Source organism: Aptenodytes patagonicus, chromosome 1, assembly GCF_965638725.1.
Source record: "Aptenodytes patagonicus chromosome 1, bAptPat1.pri.cur, whole genome shotgun sequence".
NCBI classification, from domain to species: Eukaryota; Metazoa; Chordata; class Aves; order Sphenisciformes; family Spheniscidae; genus Aptenodytes; species Aptenodytes patagonicus.
In genome coordinates, this window is record NC_134949.1 from 22,727,322 (window position 1) to 22,749,558 (window position 22,237).

Below are 22,237 nucleotides of genomic sequence, written 5' to 3' on the forward strand. Positions count from 1 at the left end.
ACGGTCCCCCACAACATCCTTCTCTCCAAATTCGAGAGATATGGATTTGATGGGTGGACTGTCCCATGGATGAAGAAATGGTTAGATGGTCGCATCTAGAGGGTAATGGTCAACGGCTCAATGTCCAGATGGAGATCGGTGATGAGTGGGGTCCCGCAGGGGTCTGTATTGGGACCGGTACTGTTTAATATCTTCATCAATGACATGGACAGTGGGATCGAGTGCACCCTCAGCAAGTTTGCAGATGACACCAAGCTGAGTGGTGCAGTTGACACGCCAGAGGGATGGGATGCCATCCAGAAGGACCTGGACAAGCTTGAGAAGTGGACCCGTGTGAACCTCTTGAGGTTGAACAAGGACAAGTGCAAGGTCCTGCACCTGGGTCGGGGCAACCCCCGGTATCAATACAGGCTGGGGGATGAAGGGATTGAGAGCAGCCCTGCCGAGAAGGACTTGGGGGTACTGGTGGATGAAAAGCTGGACATGAGCCAGCAATGTGCGCTCGCAGCCCAGAAGGCCAATTGCATCCTGGGCTGCATCACAAGAAGCGTGGCCAGCAGGTCGACGGAGGCGATTCTGCCCCTCTACTCCGCTCTGGTGAGACCCCACCTGGAGTACTGTGTCCAGCTCTGGAGCCCTCAGCACAAGAAAGACACGGACCTGTTGGAGCAGGTCCAGAAGAGGGCCATGAAAATGATCAGGGGGATGGAACACCTCTCCTATGAAGAAAGGCTGAGAGAGTTGGGGCTATTCAGCCTGAAGAGGAGAAGGCTTTGGGGAGACCTTATTGCAGCCTGTCAGTACTTAAAGGGGGCTTATAAGAAAGATGGGGACAAACTTTTTAGCAGGGCCTGTTGCAACAGGACAAGGGGGAATGGTTTTAAACTAAAAGAGGGTAGATTTAGATTGGACATAAGGAAGACATTTTTTACGCTGAGGGTGGTGAAGCACTGGAACAGGTTGCCCGGAGAGGAGAGGGATGCCCCGTTCCTGGAAACATTCAAGGTCAGGTTGGACGGGGCTTTGAGCAACCTGATCTAGTTGAAGATGTCCCTGCCCATGGCAGGGGGGTTGGACTAGATGACCTGTAAAGGTCCCTTCCAACCCAAACTATTCTATGATTCTATGAAAACAGACTGAATAGATGCCACACGTTTCTCTAGGGGAAGCGTGCAAGTTGCACAGAGTATTCAGTGTGAGTGCTGTGCTTCCCTGGGAAGGTGAGCCAATTATCGTAAAGAAGGGAACTTCTTGCTCCCTCCTTTTCTGCTCCTTCCTTTCATCCGTGCTTCTCTCTATTTTTGTCTGCTCTTTTTTTCTGGCCACACAGCCTCACCCTCTGCCACCGAGGCTCTGGCACTTGTTGAGTCTTCTTGTAAATCAACTTAACTTACCAGAACAGCAGAAAACTATCCAGGTTTCCTCCTGTGCTCTTTCAGGAGTTAAATGTGCTCACAGATGGGAGTGGGGAGTACAAGACAGAGACTCAACATCTCCCCTTTCCAGTAGTGATAAGCTGTTTTATGTGCTCATTAAGTCTCAAGAAATGGTATCCTTCGTGACACTGGGTTTTTTCCAAAGGAGTTTCATCCTTAAAGATGCAGGAAGCAAACCGAAGTAAACAGAGGTTATCAGATGTGGGCGAGAGAGACTAGGATAAATCCCTTTGAGATTATATATGGTAAAGGCCATCAAAAATGTCTACTTAAAGAAAGCTTTTATTCTCAGAGGAGCAGGACTCTAGGAAGGACACCAGCAAAAGCACCCTCCAGTCACTAACATCTCAAAGCACTTGATATCTTCCTAGATAACAGCAGCAGCAGTAGCTTTTTAAATCTAATTCCAAGAGGCTACCATTTCAGATTCCTACTGAAATGAAAAAGTAAAATGAGAATGCTGGTTTCCATTATTTTTCAGCAGTGCCCTTATACCCCTGCCAGGCATGAACAATATTACAGATGCCCCAAACTTGGCTACGGTCTCTCTGCCACTTGCATGAGAGCATACAACCTCATAAGGGCAGTTTTTCTGTAAATGATGCATATTTAAAAACCTCGGCATTCAGTTTCACACCTAGTCTTCAGTAGAATAACATGTTTTTATTCTTTCCCTTACACTGAGGAGTTAATGCAGTGATGAAGGCTGGTTTTAACCCTTGATTTCATGTAGCCCTACCAGCACAAACTCAGTCGAGACATCATTGGTATGTTACTGTTTGCTTTTATAAGTAGAAGAGTCGGTGCGGGCAGCAGCAAGGAAAAGTTTCCTTGTGTCTATGCTGCAAATTGCTTTTGCAGGAACCAGATTGCTTTCTTAATCCAGCGCTCTGAAAGGCTGCTACTGCACAGGGACTTGAGCAGGTAATATTGTTAAACAAATCTTCCCCTTGCCTTCTTAAACCCTGCGTTTCCCACCCACACTGCCACATGGCCACCTGATACAGCATGGGAATATGCTTACTGAATTACTTTGTGACCCTGCTGAACAGGGATTTTCATCCCATCCCTCAGTAAACAATGTCAGCGCTGCAATGTCTTGATGTCCCTTACATCCAGTCGCATAAATGCAACGGAGAAAGCTATGGCCTTAAAGCATTAAACACTCCCCCTGTTCACAGATCAGCTCATTAAACGTACCAGCAGCAAGCCACTCATTAGATTCAGACTCTTATCCATCACCTTGAGATACCAGCTGTGAAATCATTGATAAAAAGGACAAAGGATAAAAGGGATATATTGGATTTCATACTGTTCAGAACCCCTGATGGCTTGAGATGTAAAAATGCTATCGTAACTTAGTATTCACTAAGTGTTACACAAAGAAAGGGTTCTTTCACTGGCAGGTTCAAAGGTGCTTCTCAGCAGCAACCATACACCCAAAGCCAATTCTTTTCAAGATGCATAAAAACCATTATAGTCTGGATTTCATATGGCAAGGAAATTTAGAAGCAGGAGAGAATTTGGAAAAAAAAAATCCCTTTTATAATAAAAAGAGACATTTGTTGATAATTTTTCAATTTCCCTCTTGCAAGGGCTCTTTATTTCGATTTGAATGATAACATTTCTTTAATAATTTAGCTACTTCTTTTTTTCTATTTTTTTCCCAGACTGGGAAAAAAGATGTTGGGAATATTTGGTCAAAATTCTGCAGTTTTAAACACCACAGCCTTTAGAATGGAAATTAAGACAGTGTGAGATTGTAATATGAGCTCCCCGTAACATTCATGCCAGGTCCTCTTTTAAGTGCTTTCAACACCGCACGCAGAGCCATAGGGAAAATCTTCTAAAAACATACTTCTGTGTTGCCAAAAGAAAGGGAATAAATTTAAATACTGTATAGATGGAAAAATATGGTCTGAAGATTTAATCTGCAGGGGAAATTACTTGGGGGCAGTATTAGTTTTCCTGACGTTGACTCATCACACAAGTAACAAGTGTGTTGCCTCGCAGTTTTTGCAAGATTATGCCTTAAACTTCAGTCCAAAGAAGGGTAAGGTATGTCCCAGCTCCCAGATACTGCTCCACTGACTTTGATGGAGCTTCTTCACCTCAGCTAAGGACTAGGCGCACAGACATAATTGCTTCATTGTTGTACATTGAAAGAAATAAAAATACAGAAATAAGCAATTTATATCAGAGACCAAGTCTTTGTGCTGTAAAACTTAATATACTTTTTGTTGCCATAGAAATAAATGAATAATCAGCTGAAAGCACACTGAATGTTTCTGTGTATTGCTGATCGCCAGCAGACATAAAGACTGCAGAACCTGTCTGAGCTGAGACCCAGCTGAAAGTTGAGATTTCAGGTGAAGTCCATACGAGTGGCAGTGAGAAGGATCCCCTTTCTGCTGTTGGAGGGGGCAAGTTCATTGGGGAAGGGGAAATGGCCACTGAAAAAACATAAATCAAACTACTTAAGTATGTCTGAACTGTGAAGCTTCACTATTAAGATTGCCCTTCAGAGCAAAAGCAAACTTGAAAATAATGGTAGCATATTTAAAACAGCTTTTAATACAGACAACACTGATGTTTAATTCATGAGTTTAGTATTAATGACTTTTGATCTATCAGATTTAATTGTTTCACCCAAACCAGCAAAACCTACAAAGGTAACTTTCTTACTCACATGACTCCAAATTATGAAGGAATAGATTTCTGTTTACTGTAATTAACCTCCCTTTAATCCCGTATTTCATACTTACCCATCAGTTTGCTGTCAATCTTGACCTTATCTGTTCTTATGGATAAGTTAAGTCGTAGGGTTTCATTTGCACTATAGGAGAACTGGAAAAGATGACACAATAGAGATATTTATACCTTCATTTGGCAAGGTTAATTTCATGCGTTTTCTATGATTCTCAATAATCAGAGCTGTGAAAGTTTTAGAAACTATCCCAAACCTTACGGTCTTTTTTTCATCTTGGCCAAATACATTTACAGAAAAATGTTTTAATGAACCTAATCCTTCACAATCAGAATTTTCAAGTATCAAAGGACAGCAATATCTGAATACCCGCTTTTCATTAATTTAATTTACATTTGGTTATAAGTATCCAAGTAGCAAAGCTACTGTTCAGATTCAGTAAGTATAGCTGCTGACCCTGCTGAGTTCTCCCTTCCCACACCATCTGGCCCCATTACTTCTGTGGACACGGCAGACTCGCACCACATAGAGGGGAAATCTCTTGCATCTTTTGCAGTGCAACCCTCTCGTTATAGCCAAAGCACAAGGTTCACATGCTCCCAGACATGAGCTTCTGCTCAGGTTGAAAGACAGCAGCAATAACAACCGGTGGGAAAGAAAAAGAACAAAGAAAAATACAATGGCTCTATAAAGCAAATGCTTTGTGCTAGGCTCAAATGCTGCATAAATGCTAATTAGTTCTCAAAACTACTCTGTTAGTAAGCTTATAAGACATAAAGGTTAAAGTCAGCATAACATTTATGAATCCAATTTTGAGCTTGGTAAATAGACTGTTTTTTTGAATATTATTTCCTTTCTCTGTAAAATAAACCAGAGTGAAAGAAGCATAGCTAGTAAATAGCCAAACAACAGCATACTGTTACCATTCCCATTTTTACAGATGTAAAATAGGAAAGATAATGAATTGGAGAGGGAGAGCTCTGAAATTCTTATCTTTTATCCCCAATGATTTCACCAGGTTGCATAAAAAGTGAAGAATAAAAGAGGAATGGTCCTGAATTCCTCCAGGGACAGTTCAATGAATCTATGGATTGCATAGATAGAGAAATCAAGGAGAAAGATTGAGGGCTTTGAGGGGAGATCCCAGGAGCTCTGAGCCAAAGCTGCTGCCTTTGACTGCTACTACCAAAGGAAAATCTCCATCAGAGGTGACTTTCTTCTCTGAGGGAAACCAATATTACCCCTATATTTCTGGACACATGTGGACACTGGAACTATAAGACCTGAATATATTTGGTAGGTGAATCATATTTTTGCATTTACCTCTTTACTCATGAATGAAAATTTTCCTTCATCTGATTCATCAACAGGAGCTTCGAATTCAAATTGGCTGTTTCCAACCACAAATTTTTTATCCTATGGAAGAGAAAAGTTCAGCTTAAAATTTGTACAGCATCACCAAGCATAATAAAATACCACCAGGGAATATCCTGTTCAGCACAGTAAGTAATAAGACCAAATGGAGAAAGCTAACCAGTTAAAGTCATCTCCTGAAAACAAAGCTAATGAAACACTGAGCCAGTTCAATCTGCTGCTTTGCTGCACCCTTCCAACATTCGTTAAAGGTGGAAGCACTAGAGCAGTACAAATAAAGCAAGAACTTATCTAGCACTCCATTTGAGGGAACAATAAGAGAAAGCCAAGAGATGTGAATACTGGATGGCTTCACACATCAGATGTGTTATTAACACAGCTGTGTGAGTTCTGCCCTTTAAGGTTTTCTCTGTAGGGATCCTGAGCAGAGCAAGAATGCAAGAATTACATGGGAAACTGGAATGAACATGTCTCAGACCTTGCTGGCTTTGTCTCTCCTGCCTCACCATGACTCCAGCTGTGTTTTCACAAGACAGTCTTTGATGGCAGCACCAGCTTAAGGGTATTGCTGCCTCATAGACACCTTCTTCCCCCTCTCTTCTCCCTAGGCCCTAAAATCCATTCATTCCTGCCTTTAGGCTGCAGCACATACCAACCTGCACTGCACTGGCAAAACTCTCAGCTCAGTTGTTCTGCGATTCAGTTGAGGAACTGAGCTGGTTAAAAACCAAACACATCACACCACGACACTGTTTCTGTGCTGGGTCCTTCTCCTGCTCTGTCCCACAGCACAGCTGCGCAAACAGCTTTGCCAGAAGAACCAGAGAAAGAATTAAGTAGCAAGGATATTTTCAGGCAGTATTGTTGGTAAAGACTTATGAAATCAGAGCCCACTAGGGGACAAGACCACCTTCACATTTTTAGAATCACAGAATACCTTGGGTTGGAAGGGACCTTCAAAGATCATCTATTCCAAACCCCCTGACATGGGCAGGGACATCTTCAACTAGATCAGGTTGCTCAAAGCCCCGTCCGACCTGATCTTGAACACTTCCAATGGTGGGGCAGCCACAACTTCTCTGGGCAACCTGTTCCAGTGTCTCACTACCCTCAGCGTAAAAAATTTCTTCCTTATATCCAATCTAAACATACCCTCTTTCAGTTTAAAACCGTTGCCGGTTGCAACAGGCCCTGCTAAAAAGTTTGTCCCCATCTTTCTTATAAGCCCCCTTTAAGTACTGACAGGCTGCAATAAGGTCTCCCCAAAGCCTTCTCCTCTTCAGGCTGAATAGCACCAACTCTCTCAGCCTTTCTTCAGAGGAGAGGTGTTCCATCCCCCTGATCATTTTCGTGGCCCTCTTCTGGACCTGCTCCAACAGGTCCATGTCTTTCTTCTGCTGAGGGCTCCAGAGCTGGACACGGTACTCTAGGTGGGGTCTCACCAGAGCGGAGTAGAGGGGCAGAATCACCTCCCTTGACCTGCTGGCCATGCTTCTTTTGATGCAGCCCAGGATACGGTTGGCTTTCTGGGCTGCAAGCGCACACTGTCAGCTCATATTTAATTTTTCATCCACCAGTACCCCCAAGTCCTTCTCGGCAGGGCTGCTCTCAATCCCTTCATCCCCCAACCTGTATTGATGTTGGGGATTGCCCCAACCCAGGTGCAGGACCTTGAACGTGGCCTTGTTGAACTTTATGAGAGCTTCACTTTGATGCCTTCTGTGGATGTAAAGATCTCGTCCTTGCTTTTGCCCAGAACCACTTGAGTCTTGGAGTACATGGCAAAAAACCAATGGTTACTTGATTCCTCTTTTCTGCTCCAAGGGTTAGTAAGTTGTCTCCTGCTGTCATCTAAGCCTCATGTATGAGGATCTTATCCTATTTATTTGTAGCTACTTCTTCAATGCTGGACTCACTGGTAACTCATGGGCCACTAGGTTTATCTAATTAGTGCAGTGGAAACCTTTCCTATTGCACCTTCACTGTGACAGGTTGGGTATCAGACACAAGAGCCCACCAAGGTTTGGGGCTGAGGAGGAGCATGCGGTTTAACCAGGTAAAGGGCCTGACTCCCGACTCTGGGAGGTTTATGTTATAGAGGAGAACAGACCTTTTACTTCTTCCTTCTCAGAAGCTGCATATAGAAAAAAAGCTACTGACTGAGCTCTGAAAAGCCTTTTCTGAAAGCCTTACAGCCCATTCTGCTTTACAGAAAACGTCTACATACTCCAAGTTTTAAAGCACCTTACAAATCTCTTTTCTGAGGAACGCTGCCTCGCTCTCCCTACTCTACATTTCAATATATCATGTATTTTTCAGCTGTGTAAGGCTTTCCCACATGCTTAACAGAAGGCACTGGGAGAGGGGGGGAGCTTCGGTGTGCATGACAGCTGCCACCTGGAGCGAACTGAAATCAGGAGTTGCTACACCAGGCCTTTGAGCAGAAGGCCACAGAGCTCACGTTCAGCAGTCTGGGTGCAAGAAGAGACATGTAGCAAACACTGGGAAGTGGGTTACTCATCAGACACACATGACAAAGACAAATCCAAATGGGAAATTACTTTTAACGAAAATCTTTGGAGGGCTAATAAGCTTATCTTGATGCTGGTACATCTGCCTCTTCTACTGTGCCAATCTTTCAAGGACAGCTGGAGAATGCCTCTCAGAAGTTGCATGCAATATGACTGATCAGTACTAAACTTTTCTCTCACCCGCTTGTCCTGGATGAGGCTTTTCCCAAGAGAACAACGACAGCTTGGATTTACTTCTCCTTTCTACTGAAATTCTTTCAGAGGAAGGAGGGGCAGAAAAACAGCCAACAGCCTCTCCTCTTTTAGTCTATTTCCCTCCAGCAGAAGCCCTCACAAGGAGATTTATTCATTGTACTGTAAGTGTTCACAAGTTAAGAGGCACATACAAAAAGCGTGAGCTTATTCTTCGACCCTCAGTTCTGCAATAGCAGTTTTAGAAGCCGTCCACATCTCCTACTCACTGGGTAAGCCCAAACCTTCACCTAGAAACAGAGATGCTTATATGCATGATATCGGCTAGTGCACTTAGTCACCCATGATTAGGTAGTTTGTGCATCACCCTTTAAAGCAAAACACAGATTAAACCAAGATAATAGAGCTAGTAGTTCAAAGTGACGACAGAACATTCATTCTTCCTGATCAACTTTTTCTAAGCAAGAATTTAGGCAAGGAAAGTAGGAGGAAATTGGATATATACCAATGTTCTAATCAATAAAGACCTTAAATGTACTCATAGCTGCATGACTGATACCTCCAAACATACTGTAATGCCCAGCATATCCTGTGGCAAAACAGTTCCACATGAGAAGCCACATGCTATTTTGCCTTTGGGCTGCAGGCCAACGCCTACAAAATATCCATCCATGGCTTCTCCTGAGCCACCCTGCCCTCCATGAGATGTTTACCAAAGGCTGAGTGTAAGTTATGCCCTTACTCAAATGAACTTTCAGTAACCAAAGTTATTGCCTCAGATAGCATGACCCCACAGGTATGAGTGCCTGTACAATTACAACTATTTCATGCCTTATTTGTCTGTTTTCATATATACTTAGAGGTCTGTGTATACAGCTGTAGTCACTGTGTGTGCCTATTCAAGTCCTGGCACTGAAGGCATTATTATTTTGGCTTAAAAATGCACCTCTGTACCAAGATATATAGGGCTGCTCCCATGACAGAGATGACGTTCCCACATGGCTCTCACCTAAGAAAAATTGTTCTGACATCATTTGACACTCATCGCTCTCCAGCATCTTTCCAGCCTAGGGCCTATGCATTCATCTTACTTCTTACAGAGACTTGAATTCCATGTAAGCCTTCCCAATTCCAAGTTAAATAAATGCATACTAGGTCTGGTCTGTAGGCAAACTGTTAAACACTGCTACCCACGACAAAGCATTCAATCCACAGGATGTGTCTGCCTTTGTTAAATGTAACTGATACGTCACAGAAAAAAAAAAGGGCAGAAACATTTTCGTTCCCTTTTCTCTACTAGTAGTTCAGAAAGACTGAAGTGCTTATTCACAGAATGATAAAGTAGATGCAGGAGTTTTTGGGTTCCTGCTGCTGTTTCTCCTCCTTGGAGGAAAAGGGTCCTCTAGAAGTCAAACTCAGCACACCTAGATTATGCATCTGCCCTGAATTTGTTCTCGAGAGAGAATGGGCTCTTCCACTTATATCAAGGGAGCAGGGAAAGATTTTCCTCTTATGCAGAAAAACAGCTCTTTACAATGTTAAACAAAAGAAATGTGAGTAAATTCTCTGGAATACTTTTCCATTTTTAGCAAAGAGAGCTGTGGCCCTTAGGTCAAGCGTTGTGTCCCACATCTTGCACGCAGCCAGACATCCTACCAGGGACCAGTCCTGGCATCTTGGAGAACAGATAAAATTCACCAAATTGCTTTTCTTTGTTTACATATATTTTAAGGTCTTCAAGCAAAAATATTTATTTTTGAACATATGTTTGTATAGCTTGGTCTCAATATACATATAGTGTAGTGATACACAGCATGGTCTTCATATGACTGTAGCGGTTACGGGTTGCTTTTTACCCTTCTTTGAATACCCTTCTTATATTGTTACTCTCCAGACCTGTTTATCCTTTTCCATCCCCTGGCAGGCATAGCAGAGGTGATAGAAGGACTTTGTAAGCTATACAGTACTTCAATTTGGCAAAGGAAAAAAAAAACCTCAAAAAACATGAGCCTGGTTTCCCTTGATAGATGGCTGGTAGTTAAAGCAATCGATGCAATCTCCAGCATATCTATCATCAATTCGCACTTACACAAAGACAACACAGAAACAAACAATAGAAACTAAGAACAAAACTGAGAACTAAGAAGTGGTTTTTAAGCTTCGTTTTTATCAAACTAACTATAATATTTTATGCATTGTCTAGGTTATAAAACAATTAAAAGCTTGTAGTCAAACTCTGGCTTCTTAGAAGCTTTGTAATTTACTTTCTGGAAGCAAGCACTGAGAAAGAGAAGCCTTTGCTACAGCTGAGAAAATACCCGATCTTCTGGTTTGATGGTCACACACACACACACACAAAAACAGCAAAAGATTGTTTTACCCAAACTAAGAAACATTTAATTTCTGAGTGCATTTTTTTGTTTGAAAAGTGAAAACTGAATTAAGCACAGTGATGTCATTCTAGAACAAAAAAAAGCACGACTATTTAATTAGAAAAAAGATATGAAACATTCACAATTCCTAAATCTCCTCTCATTTCATTAAATGAAAAATAATTGTCAAGTATTTCAGTAGGTCCAACTTACATTCTTTAAACCGCACCCCCCATCTAGTAGTTAAAATATTTTGTCCAGCTCTGATTCTGTCTTGGTGATGACTCTACCACAGTAACCAGTATTATATCAAACTCGAATGTGTAAATCTTTTCCTTCTTTAAAAACAATTACGAGCAGGATCTCCAAGAAACACAAACTAATGCTTTAGTTTAGGGGCGTGGCTGCAGTTTAAGTGGAATTCAAATGACATCTAGCTTTGAATTAATCTGCTTACCGAATAATAAGCTAGATGTCTTCCCTCAAAATACACCGTTGTTTGGTACTCCATAGGTATTATTGGAGGGTTAGGGTTTAGAAACTGCGGGCATTCTTCTTCCTGGGTAAAGAAACATTTTACACGTTATTTGAAATAAAAAGTCTTATCACAACAAGCTCCGATGGCCTTCGGACAATAGAATGATTGTTCTGAAGAACTTCATGCTTAAAATACAGTGACAGATTTGATTACACCCTTTCAAATTAGACATGCTAAAAATGACTGCAGCATATGTCAAAGCTGTGGGCGATTATCTTTCTCAGCCTTGAAATCTTGTTCCTCCTATTGAAGCAAAATAGTAAAAGGAACAAAAATATCCTTTCAGAAGTTATTCAGTCTCACTGCCCCTCCTCAGTCACACCCTTAAATTCCCACCCCCGCACTGTCATTAAAAAAAAAATCTTACACTTCTGGAGTTAACTTTAGAATAATTTTTAAATCCCTAATTCAATCAACAGATATGAGAGAAAAGGCAAAGAAAACATTGAAGTGTTCCAATAAAAACCTAATAATCTTATTTTTAAACATTACCATATTTTGTTTAATGACATCCTGTATTGAAGAGGACTCTTCGCAGATATGTCTCTTCCAGTCCCACTGGCAATTCCATCTATTGCTTGCACAGGAATAGCATCTACAAATATAATATGATAGTCATGACAAACTGTCAGGCTTTCTCCCCCATTGACAAAAAAAGTAAATGAAATTCCATCTTTATTCATGGAGGGTAGATCAATCTGTTACAGTGTCCTTACTATATTAAGCTGAAAACTTCATAGTAAGAACAGTTCAAGAACCCCGAAAAGCTATTTTCTCCCTTAAATATTTCAACAAGGATCTGAAATGCACAGCATCTCGCACAAACTTTGAGATCAAGTCTGAGAGAACTGGAAATGGTCTTGATCAACCTTCACACATAAGATGGAACAAAGTGGGGCTTGGCTTGGCTATGCCTGCCCTGGGGCAGCAACACCTCGAGCAGGGCAGATGATGGGGGCAGGGTCAGCTTTGATTGTCCTGTTTGAACGCACTGCAACCCAATCTAATGTTTGAGGGAACAAGTAGGTAAGCAGATGTCTATGGAACTCACCTGCAATGGCAAACCAATGAACTGGCCTTTAATTATACGTGCCATGAATATTCCCATTCCATGTGGTTTATGTTCCCGGCTTACCTGGTGCCCTTCAACCATTTTCCAACTCCATTAAAATGTAAGAAAAAGGATTTCGACACTGGCAAATTTAGAGAGTGCCAAAGGCTTAATTATGAAATGATTGAGTAACTCAGCTGCCAGTTACCTGAAACACCATGCTACAGGATCTAAACACCTAAGTTAAGAAGCTGAAATACTTACGGCTGATTTTCAAAAAGATTCATTGTTTCTTCACAGTCATAAAAAGGGTAAGTATGTGATGCAAAAAATATCTTGTTCTTTCCAAAGGTTAACTGAAGTGGAACTGAAACATGATCTATCACAAAAGAAAAAAAAATTATCCAAGTGGTTGTTGAATTCTTTAGCCCTTGAGCTGAATGATACAATGATAACACTTTTATTATTTTACAGGACATAAGCAAATATTTAAATATACTGTTGACATTCTGGAGCTCGTGACCTGTTATACTTCAGATCTATAAGCTCTGTTTTGTCTTTTTAAGCTTTGCAATTTTTTCAGCACCTGGTTGTCGGAAGAAAAGCAGAGATGGGAAAAAGGGAAGAAGTGAAATTATAGAATAGCTTTGTTTTACAGAAGTGTTTCTCAGCGGTGCTATCATCATGCTAGAATTTTAAAGAGTCTAGAAGAATAAGGAAAACGGAATAAGGAGATAATTGAACACAGATGAAAACTGGCACGAGAACAGTCATTTTAAATAAAACATTTTCTTAAATATGAATATGTCTGCATGTAAAATTACTTGTTTCATTTGTGGATTAAAACTGTCATCGTCATGTGAATTAAAGCAAGTGATCTTTGTGGTTAATGCCCAACAGTGCCTGCAACACTAAGTTACCACAGGCACTTGTGATCTTCAGTTTGCCATACATGATTTCTCCACAAATGTACTTTTTGTCTGGATCATTACTGAACTAAGAGTGGAAAATTTATCTTCAGAAACGGGTGCTTTCCTCAGCGAAGCTGTTTGAAACACCTTTTGCAGAAATCATTAAGCCCTTACAACAAGCTATTTCACAAGCTATTGGGCAATTTCAAATTCTGCTTTCCTTGAACAGGTTCTTCAAAGAAGCTGCTTGGCTGGAAGTCACCTTTGCCTGTGCTGGGTCCCCTTGAATATTTCAGACTGGTAGGAATGCCAGGGGATTTCCTAACAACAGGACTGCAAAAAAGCATCCTTCCTCTCTAGAAATGTCCTATTCCCTTCGGAGCCAACCACAACTAAAGTAACCCAGACTTTTCCAAACTCAATAGGGTTTCTTAACAGTAAGTGGATGGCTCAGGACTTTTTGTCACATGCTGCCAGGAACCACTGCCTGTGTTTGTAACTGTCTGCCTTCTGCTGAAGTGTCTGTCAAGCTTCTGAGCATCTTTATATTACTTTTGAACATCCTTTCGGATGGATCCCTGTCCAACCAACTCAGAGAGGTGTATTATTTCTAAGTGACTTGGTTACTCTAATGCCATCCCTGACAGGTTTCTAGTCTCACATTTTATGCTGGAAGACATGAAGATGTCATGTTTATCAACCCAGTCGCTTTATGTCCCTCTTTACAAAATATTTAGGGAATGTGAATTGGCCCTACATAACAGAGTGCTGCTTTAACACTTAGCATAATCTGATACCCTGACACACTCCAGCTAGTTTAAAACTTGAGTGAGATTTTAACATCATTACTCTTCCTGCAACTAAAACTGGATTTTGACCTGTTTCAGCCTTAAGAGAATTGAAACTTATCTTAAAAAGTGCTTCCAAGTACTGATCTGACAGTTCACGGCTGCTGTGATACATATAAAAGGGTTATCCTCAGGCACACCTCTGCAAGCTGCAAGAGCACCCATTTTGGGGGGTTTTTCTTCTTTTTGTTTTTTAAACTTGATACATAATAAACAGTGCTGTATAACTAGTTTTATTCTATGTGTTTATGCATCAAGATGTATGAATTTAAAGCATGAATAAAACACTATCTAGGAAATAGCACAAGAATTATGGTTGGCAACAGACCTTAAGCATATAATCAGTGGTTCAGAACAATGATACAGCCTTTAATTATACGATCACATATTTTTCCACTGGACTTACTATTGCAGAAGCTGGAGGGCACATAGTAGAAGAGGCAGAAGACTTTATGAGAGAAAGGACAACCTTGTGACATGGACCAGAAAACAAGCCACTGACCTACAGCTTACTAGAGCAAAACTAAGACATCAGAGATGAAAAACTTCACATCTGAAGCACATATGCGGCTCTTCTGGCCCCAAACTCGGAGTGATTAGGGTAAGATTAGAGAAGCTGGGTTTTGTTTGTTTGGGACACAGAACAGCACCTCTCTGGCTCCGTGTCTATGCCTCTGCCAAGCTCCTGTTTCAGGTTCCTGGTAGAAACACTGGGAATGCTTGTAAATACAGCAATGGAAAAAGTTTAAGCAAACCTTTTTTTTTTTCAAATGTTTGAATGGACAAAGTTCAGCAACAGACTATTTGGGGAAAGGGACTGGAAGAGGAAAAAAATCTTGTATGCAGCTCATATAAGAGCATCACATTAGAAGCAGCAGGCTATGTTCTTTCCTCTTATTATACATGGAGGGTAGCAATATTTCTTTACCTTGACCTTTTGGTGTTGGAGGAATTATATCAGGTGGATCACAGATAATAACCCCTTCTTTTAATTGAGCATAGTGGGTTGTTTCACCAAATGTACACCAAACCTCATCACTCTCAGTCAAAGTTGGCAATGGGCTTACAGTCAGTTCCACCTGGAAACAAAATTTAAAAAGGGTAAAACATTTGAAAGAAGTGAACCAAGACCCAGTAAGATTTATGGCCAGAGAATTTCAACTGCTCTTTTTTTTTGGCCAGCGGTGATATTTTGGCTAGTATCACAGAAGATGTTTCTCTTTTTCAATTTTTATTTCTTCCCATCTGCTAATCTTTTCTTCTTATACCTCTACCAATTTTTCCAGGCTGGGTCTATGTTGAATTAGACTGGTACAAAAACCTCTTGTCCTGTCAATGCATTAGATCAGAACAAAAATGTCTGTACAGATACACCCAAAGCCTTTTATTCTTGTCCTCAGCATCCAGTTTAGCAACAGTAAACAGAGTGGTTAACACTTAAATCCTGACAAACTTAATTAAAATTACATTAACCTTAGGTGTTACTAGTGAATAATGAAACCAAGGCTGGATGGGCTGGAAAAGCTGGAGTTTGAAAGTGCTGCATATAACAGTGGCTTCCTCAAGACTCAATGTACATGCAAGAAACCCACTGTGATCTATCATTACTGTTGAAAAAGGATTTCTGAAAGAATGATGGTGAGACATTAACCTCCTCGAGGAAACTATCAATACAGAGTGCATGTGAGAAACTAAAAGCAAAATAAAACTGGAAAACTTAGCAAGGAAAGAGGAAAAAAATGAAATGAATTTTGGATGCTGTCCTTGATTTAATGCTTCAGGTGTGTTAATTGTACAGTTTAACTTTTTCCATTTTGTATTGCCAGTAGAAATGACAATCATCCCTTTCACACTGAAACTGGTCCACTGTGTTATGAGCTGCAATGTTTTTTGGTGAGTAAAGGAATCATGAGGAGACAGAGGCATTAGCGATGGTACAGGCAGCATGTAAACCTCATTTGAAGTTGGGCTTAGTTTTGGTTTTTAGGTATTTTGGCCTCAGATGCTGATGTGAGACACCAGAGACTTGTCAACACAAGTCGACAAGATCTGAACTAAGAGAAGGTGTGGATTTTAAGCGGACTAGTTGCACTCTCCTAACGTTTTTATTCAACATAGAAATGGCCTTAACACAATGCTGTTTACATCATTTAGGAATGGAATTAAACTGACTTGAATTAAAGTCTCTTTCTTTCTGATTAAGAGGGATTAAAAGCCATTTTACTGATTTTACTTGCTGAGCACCCCCAGGAAGCCCTCAGTCTGCACTGGCATGCTCCATTTGGAGCTAGAGCAAACTATGACACCCTGGTCACACTCTGAACACTCAGTTTTATTGCCAAGGAGTCATTTTGCACGCTGAATTTACCTTCTTCATGTACCCAGACTTCGCTGTGTAGGCAAATCCATTGCTGATTTTAAAGCAACAGCTTATGGCTTCGCTGCTTACTTAAGTTTATGCTCAAGTAAGCTGAAAGGGCAGCATGAAACCTCCGCTATCAATTACTTTTTATGGGTTATACAACATTGTGCAACACTTTCATAATATTCAGATAAATGTAAGTGCTTTATCATCCATACTAGTGCATCATTTTGGTTTACAGAGAAGGTCAAAAAGAGCATTTCTTAGAAGAAAACATGAACTGCAACCTGCAAAAACAGCAGGCAAGAAAGAGCACTGTGAGAAACGCCAGAGACTGAGATACCCAAAACACTATCCTATTCCTAGTCACCACTGTGCAAAAAGAAATGCGGATATTCATCTTCTTGGTAGTGCTTTAAGAACATGTAGGGAAAGCACTTTCTTGTCATACCTTTGCAGGGGCTCTGCGACTCATATTTAGAGGGTCTGCACTAATGATAGTCATGCACGTGCCACTTGGACTCCACAGCCAGTGGTTCTCCTTATCAGCTGTTCCACAGTCTGCCTTCTTTGTGCACCTGACAAAACAGGAACAAAAACCAAAGCAAACCAATATTATAGCTGGAATCTGCTTTCTCTGAACAATGCAACAATTTCAGGATTAGAGACTGAAATTACAACACAAGATGACTGGGAATTTGCTTTAATATTGACTATTCAGGTTGCTAATAGAGAACTTTTAATAGAATAAGTGGAGGAATAAGTACTGATGGTTTGAGATGTCAAAAGCAAGTGGGGGAACATATAACTATAATATTTTGGACCCCACCTTGGATTAGACAACCCAAACATACAGAGGCAGTAATATTTTGCACAGGAGCCATCAGGCAATGGAGCCATTGCCTTATCATCTGAAACCAGGCTGATTAATCTTCATTGTAATATATAATAAACTCCTGAATGAGTGGGCACAGGCTAGTTTTTTCTGCAGGTCAAGTGGCAGACAGCTATGTGTTGTCAGTAAAAAGACACCCGATGCACGAGAGTACAAATGCAATAGAAGAGTATTGCTGGGGGCACACAGGTTTGTGGAGGGCTCCTGTGAAACCATAGCACTAGAAATGTTACTTTCATAGTGAATGTTTTCATTAACTCCTGCCACTATTTAAGACCTCTCTCTGCCAGGGCACCGTTACCACTACAGAAAGATGACAGCAGTTGTGCAGCCTCACCAAAAATATTGGGAGATTTTCCCAGCTCACATACAAGAAGGACAGAAAGAAGAGATGCTGTGGTGCAGAAGCTGCATATGTGGCTACAAAAGCTTGTTGAAGTTGAGTGTGTGGTCAGTCTCATGCATATTCTTTCCATTCTGTGCAAAGTTTAGGAGAAAATGCTGTAGGATCTCTGGCTGCTGTAGCACAAGACTATTAACTCCTCAGGGGCTTTAACACAGTGCAGTTGCTGCACAGTTCTGTCAACCCTACCCTTAAAGATATCATTTACATACAGAGTCTACATTCATATAACATATCCCTAAACACACTATTAAGTGCTGTGTGTGATCATGAGACAGAACTTGCTGCAGATGAGAAAAACATTAGAAATTAAACTTTTTTTTCCTCATTGGAAATAAATACTAGCAAATGCAAAAATTCATGTTTGCCTGTTCACAGAGACCATTAATACTTTGAGATATTGAGGTCAGTGGTCATATCAGAAACCTGAAGGGAAATCTAGGGAAAATTGCTTTTCGTATGGTATATAACATGGCCTTCAACTCCCAGCAGCCCAGGAGGAGTTTGAGGTGTATATTCCAAATCCCTAGGTTTCATCCACAGCAACTGAAACCCAGGCTGGAAAAGTTACAGTATATTACATAAACCTGCACGCACTACATAAGTTTCTCTTCTTTCTCCATATTATGCTACACATCAGGCTGGTAGGTAACTTAATGTGATACTTCACATTTTCAGACAGGAAGCTAGAACCCTGGAATTCATCTGCATACTATAATTAAATAGCCCCTTTGTTCCAACAGCAAGTACTTAGAATCACGAATTCCCAACTGCTCATGCCAAGGGGTTAATTAACTTAGTAGTCAAAAAGAGAGCTGCAGGACCGCTCTTCCCTCTCGCCACTCCAATCAATGAAGAGTGCAAAGAAGAGACATTCCAGAGCTGTTCAGTGCTGTCCTAGTTTACATGTGTTTGAATATTAATTCAGTTAACTTCTGCAACAGTCAGCCAAATGCCACTTTCTGCTCTCCTACAGTTAGGTTAGGGTTCAGTGTCTTGAAAGATGACGTTTATATAAAAACAGTGTTTGAGCTATGTACTTTATTTCAGACATGAACAGTTTTTTCTTTTATGCTCTGTTTTACACTTTCCTGCTCTACTTAAAATATATGATATATTTTCTGAATTTTAAATAGGGAGCACTCTTTAAATTTCTGGGAGAACATCTGACTGTGCAGTTCAGAGAATGATAAAACACGCAGTTAGAAGATGTATACTAATTTTCAGTAGCAGCAGAAAAGTATACATTTTCCCAAACTAACCAAATCTGCAGAAGTCAACGGGGACTTATTTGTGTGCACAGAAGACTGATACCAATGTCTGCGTGATAACATGCAATCACTATCAATCAGGAATGTAAGGCTGAGTTCAAAAAGCTGGGATCACTACGCCAAGCAGTAACCCACAGCATGTGTCAAAATTTGAGCTATTCCACTGCCTGCACCTGAGAAGACACCGGCAGCACTCACCTGCCCTCTCTCACGCACCAGCCACAGTATGGATCCCTTGCTTGAGTACACTTCTCACAGTCCGAATATTTGTGGCAGTCCTGCACAGGTAGACGATGTACCTAGAGAACCGAAAATAAGGCAAACTGTAAGGGATCTGAAGAAGGCATAAGGAGACGGGAACATTTGTGGACAGGATTGCACAGCGCCATTGCCTGTGGCAGCAGAAGACTTGACCCTGTATTATTATGATCAGAGCTCAGTTTGATTTTAAGAAAATCCATACAAAACCAGAGTGTGGTTATCCCTCCTTAACAAAGTCCAAATTTACATACTTTTCCTGCTCTTTTTCTCTCCAGTATTCTCTAATCTCTCTCCAAAGTAATGTAGGACATTGTTATAATCAAGAATCATGAGCAAGTCTCCAAAAATTGAGCTTTTCAGTCCCTTCAGTTACGTTATTTCTGGAAATCCGCATTACAGCAGCTACTGCAGAACAGCCACTGCTTGAACCATGCTCCAAATTCAAGAAACAGCTACTGCACGATGGATACTTTTGAAAGGCTAACTTGGTACTGGCTAGATAATTTTTTTAAACAGAATATCCTCCCCTCCATATTGCTAGCACGAAGATGAAATTGTTTGGAAATGTGACCGTCAGCGGCACTTTTAGCCAGAAGGCATCTCAGAAAGTTTGCAAGCGTGAGAGAGCCAAGGTGCTTTGGCTTATTGCACTTCTCCACGCATAACCCTCCACCATGCAATACATTCATGAAAGAAAATGGAACTAATTATGACAGGAAGCAGCAGGGAAAAGAGCATCATCAGTTCTCATGTCTCAGTCCCCCAGTAAATATATGGCTTCTGGTTTTGATTTCCTTTGGTGCTGAGAATAAACAATTTTGTCCTTCTTTGGTGCACAGAAAAAGGAGCCAGCACACAAACATCCCTTTTAGTTATGCTGCTGAAATGATGCAAGAGGAGAACGGGACATACATCTTCCTGTTGCTGACTATGTTTTACTTCTAAAGAGTGCAAAAAGTCTAACAACAGTAACTCTGAGATGTATGTAAGCTTTCTTTTTTCTACCTTATCTTCTCATTTAAAACAACTGGCAATTACAAAGCTACCTTGAAAGTCTGAGTTTGGCCTTTTACATTCAGAGAGTTCAGTCTAATTCAGTTAAGGAAAACGTCAATTTTGGGTAGTTTTCTTGCATTTATTAATACAGAGGTTTACCTTTTCAGCATTCTCTTCTTCCACAGATTCTTACCTAACTGGAGCTGAGTTACTGGCACTCTGTTTCACTAACTGGTACCCATGAGTAATTAAATATCCAGTGAATGGCTTTTTTATGACAAAGTATTTATTTCATAATTCTGGCAGGCAGAAACAAGCCCTAGAGATTGCCTCCTCTGCAAGTTTTATGTAAACTTAATGGATTAAAAGAAAAAATAGCAGCTCCATTTACAGCCAGCTTCAAAATGCAGAGAAACTAATTTTAGAGATTTTCTAATTGGCACTCTTAATCAAAGAGAGTGGTAAAAGCTAAAACAAGCAAACAAGCTAGTGATCGTGGTAAGTGACTGCCACAGGCTTCTGCGTTCCTCCCGATATGGTATGTATGTACCATAAGGAATCTGGGACCCTACCAGTGATTTCACTTGTAGTGAACCAGCATGAGCATAGCAGGGGTGGTATGCTCCTTTCCAAGTCCCCCAGGAAGCTGCAAGGGGTTTCTCCTGCTCTCTGCCCAAGCTCAGGGAGCAAAGCGGGGAGGAGGGGGCTGACTTTTGAAAGCATTTGCTCCAAGCCACCCACTGCTATTGACACAGCAGCAGAAGCTGGGAGGAGAAGGGGGAGGAGAAGTGAAACAGGAGAGCAAGAGCTTATTTCTCACTATGGCTCTTAACCTCTGTATGCTTCTTCCCTGTATTTCTCTCGATCTGATTTCTTTTTAAAGGCTGCTTCAAGTTATCACCCACCACATCATCACTTTCACTTTGCTCAAGTGCTTGCAGAGCCCAAGCAGTTCATTTCCAAATGCTGAGGCAGGCTGCATCTGCCAAGTAGCTTAGCATTAAGCACGCGTATCAGCACAGCTAGCATGCCCTTTATTGTTTTCCTTATTTTAAATAACTCTAAACCATTTTAACTCCCAGGGCAGGGTTCTGATATCTCTATTCTCACAACTCCCAGCCGTGCTTAACCCAGAAGTGCACATTTCAGCATTTATTCCTCTCTCCTCGCTTACGTCGCTTTGTTTCTCTCAGCTGCACATTCAGTGTAGGCCTCCATTCTCCTCCTGTCTATCTGCTTCTAAAAGTGGGTGGGACTGCTCATTGTAATTAACTCCTGGAGATGACAGTAATGTAATGCCATTACAGAGCTCCCAACTTTAGTTATTCATATTTAAGCTGAACAGGTTTTGTAAAAGAAAACTATTATTCGCATTATTCAGAAACCGCAGTGTCTATGAGAGCTACTTGGAAAAGATTAAACTGAAATCCTTTCTTTGGCAGAAATTTGCCGCTTTCTAAATTTAAACGTTTTGCAGAGATGGAATTATTTTTTTGCAAATTTTCTCTGAAAAACTTGTCTGTGGCCTTCCTAAATTCTACCAGTTCAAGCAGACTGTCACCAGAAAACTTGTCTTCCTTCAAGGTTGCTGCCACCCCTTATGCTGCTCAGCAGCTCACGCCATAGCCTGGTGGGGACCTCAGGGCTTTTAAGCAACGTGCCAGCTTGTCAAACAGGGTGCCAGGCTGCCCAGGCTTTTGTGGACAATGTTGAAGTTTGGAGTTCTGTTCCAAATCTGAACAGAAGCCAAATGAGACGTATCAACTACTCAAAAAAAAAAAAAAAGAAGTAACCTCTCTCACACACTGTCATATTATTAAATGCTTTATCAGTTGCTTATCTGGCACTTTTTCCAATGTGGCTTCTAGCCTGAAAACCTTCAGCTAGAATATAACATTCCTGCAGCAGGAATTTGTATTAATCCTTTTATGAAACAGTCAAAGAACATTCTTCTCGCACTGTTTCCCCCAAATACTCTCCTTTCACAGCCCCCCTTATTGTCCCTGTGTTACTGCTGCGAGAGCGTTTCCCACGTCCCATTCCGTGTCACTATCAGTGCTGCAGATGGTCGCAGCCTGTCACCCACCCC

The 22,237-nt window shown here is 41.1% G+C and overlaps 1 protein-coding gene across 12 annotated transcripts in view; it reads right to left on the bottom strand.

The window, feature by feature from the left end:
* The window catches only part of PLXNB2 (plexin B2), a 273,164-nt gene that overhangs the window by 60,176 nt on the left and 190,751 nt on the right, over positions 1-22,237 (bottom strand). For all 12 annotated transcript variants that reach the window (XM_076329495.1, XM_076329595.1, XM_076329537.1 and 9 more), the window contains 8 exons: positions 19,090-19,190; positions 16,774-16,900; positions 14,889-15,039; positions 12,466-12,580; positions 11,643-11,745; positions 11,070-11,171; positions 5,467-5,559; positions 4,202-4,283 (listed from right to left, as the gene is read on the bottom strand). In XM_076329495.1, the coding sequence (XP_076185610.1) occupies positions 4,202-4,283; positions 5,467-5,559; positions 11,070-11,171; positions 11,643-11,745; positions 12,466-12,580; positions 14,889-15,039; positions 16,774-16,900; positions 19,090-19,190 (874 nt within the window). The remainder of the gene's footprint in view (positions 1-4,201; positions 4,284-5,466; positions 5,560-11,069; positions 11,172-11,642; positions 11,746-12,465; positions 12,581-14,888; positions 15,040-16,773; positions 16,901-19,089; positions 19,191-22,237) is intronic.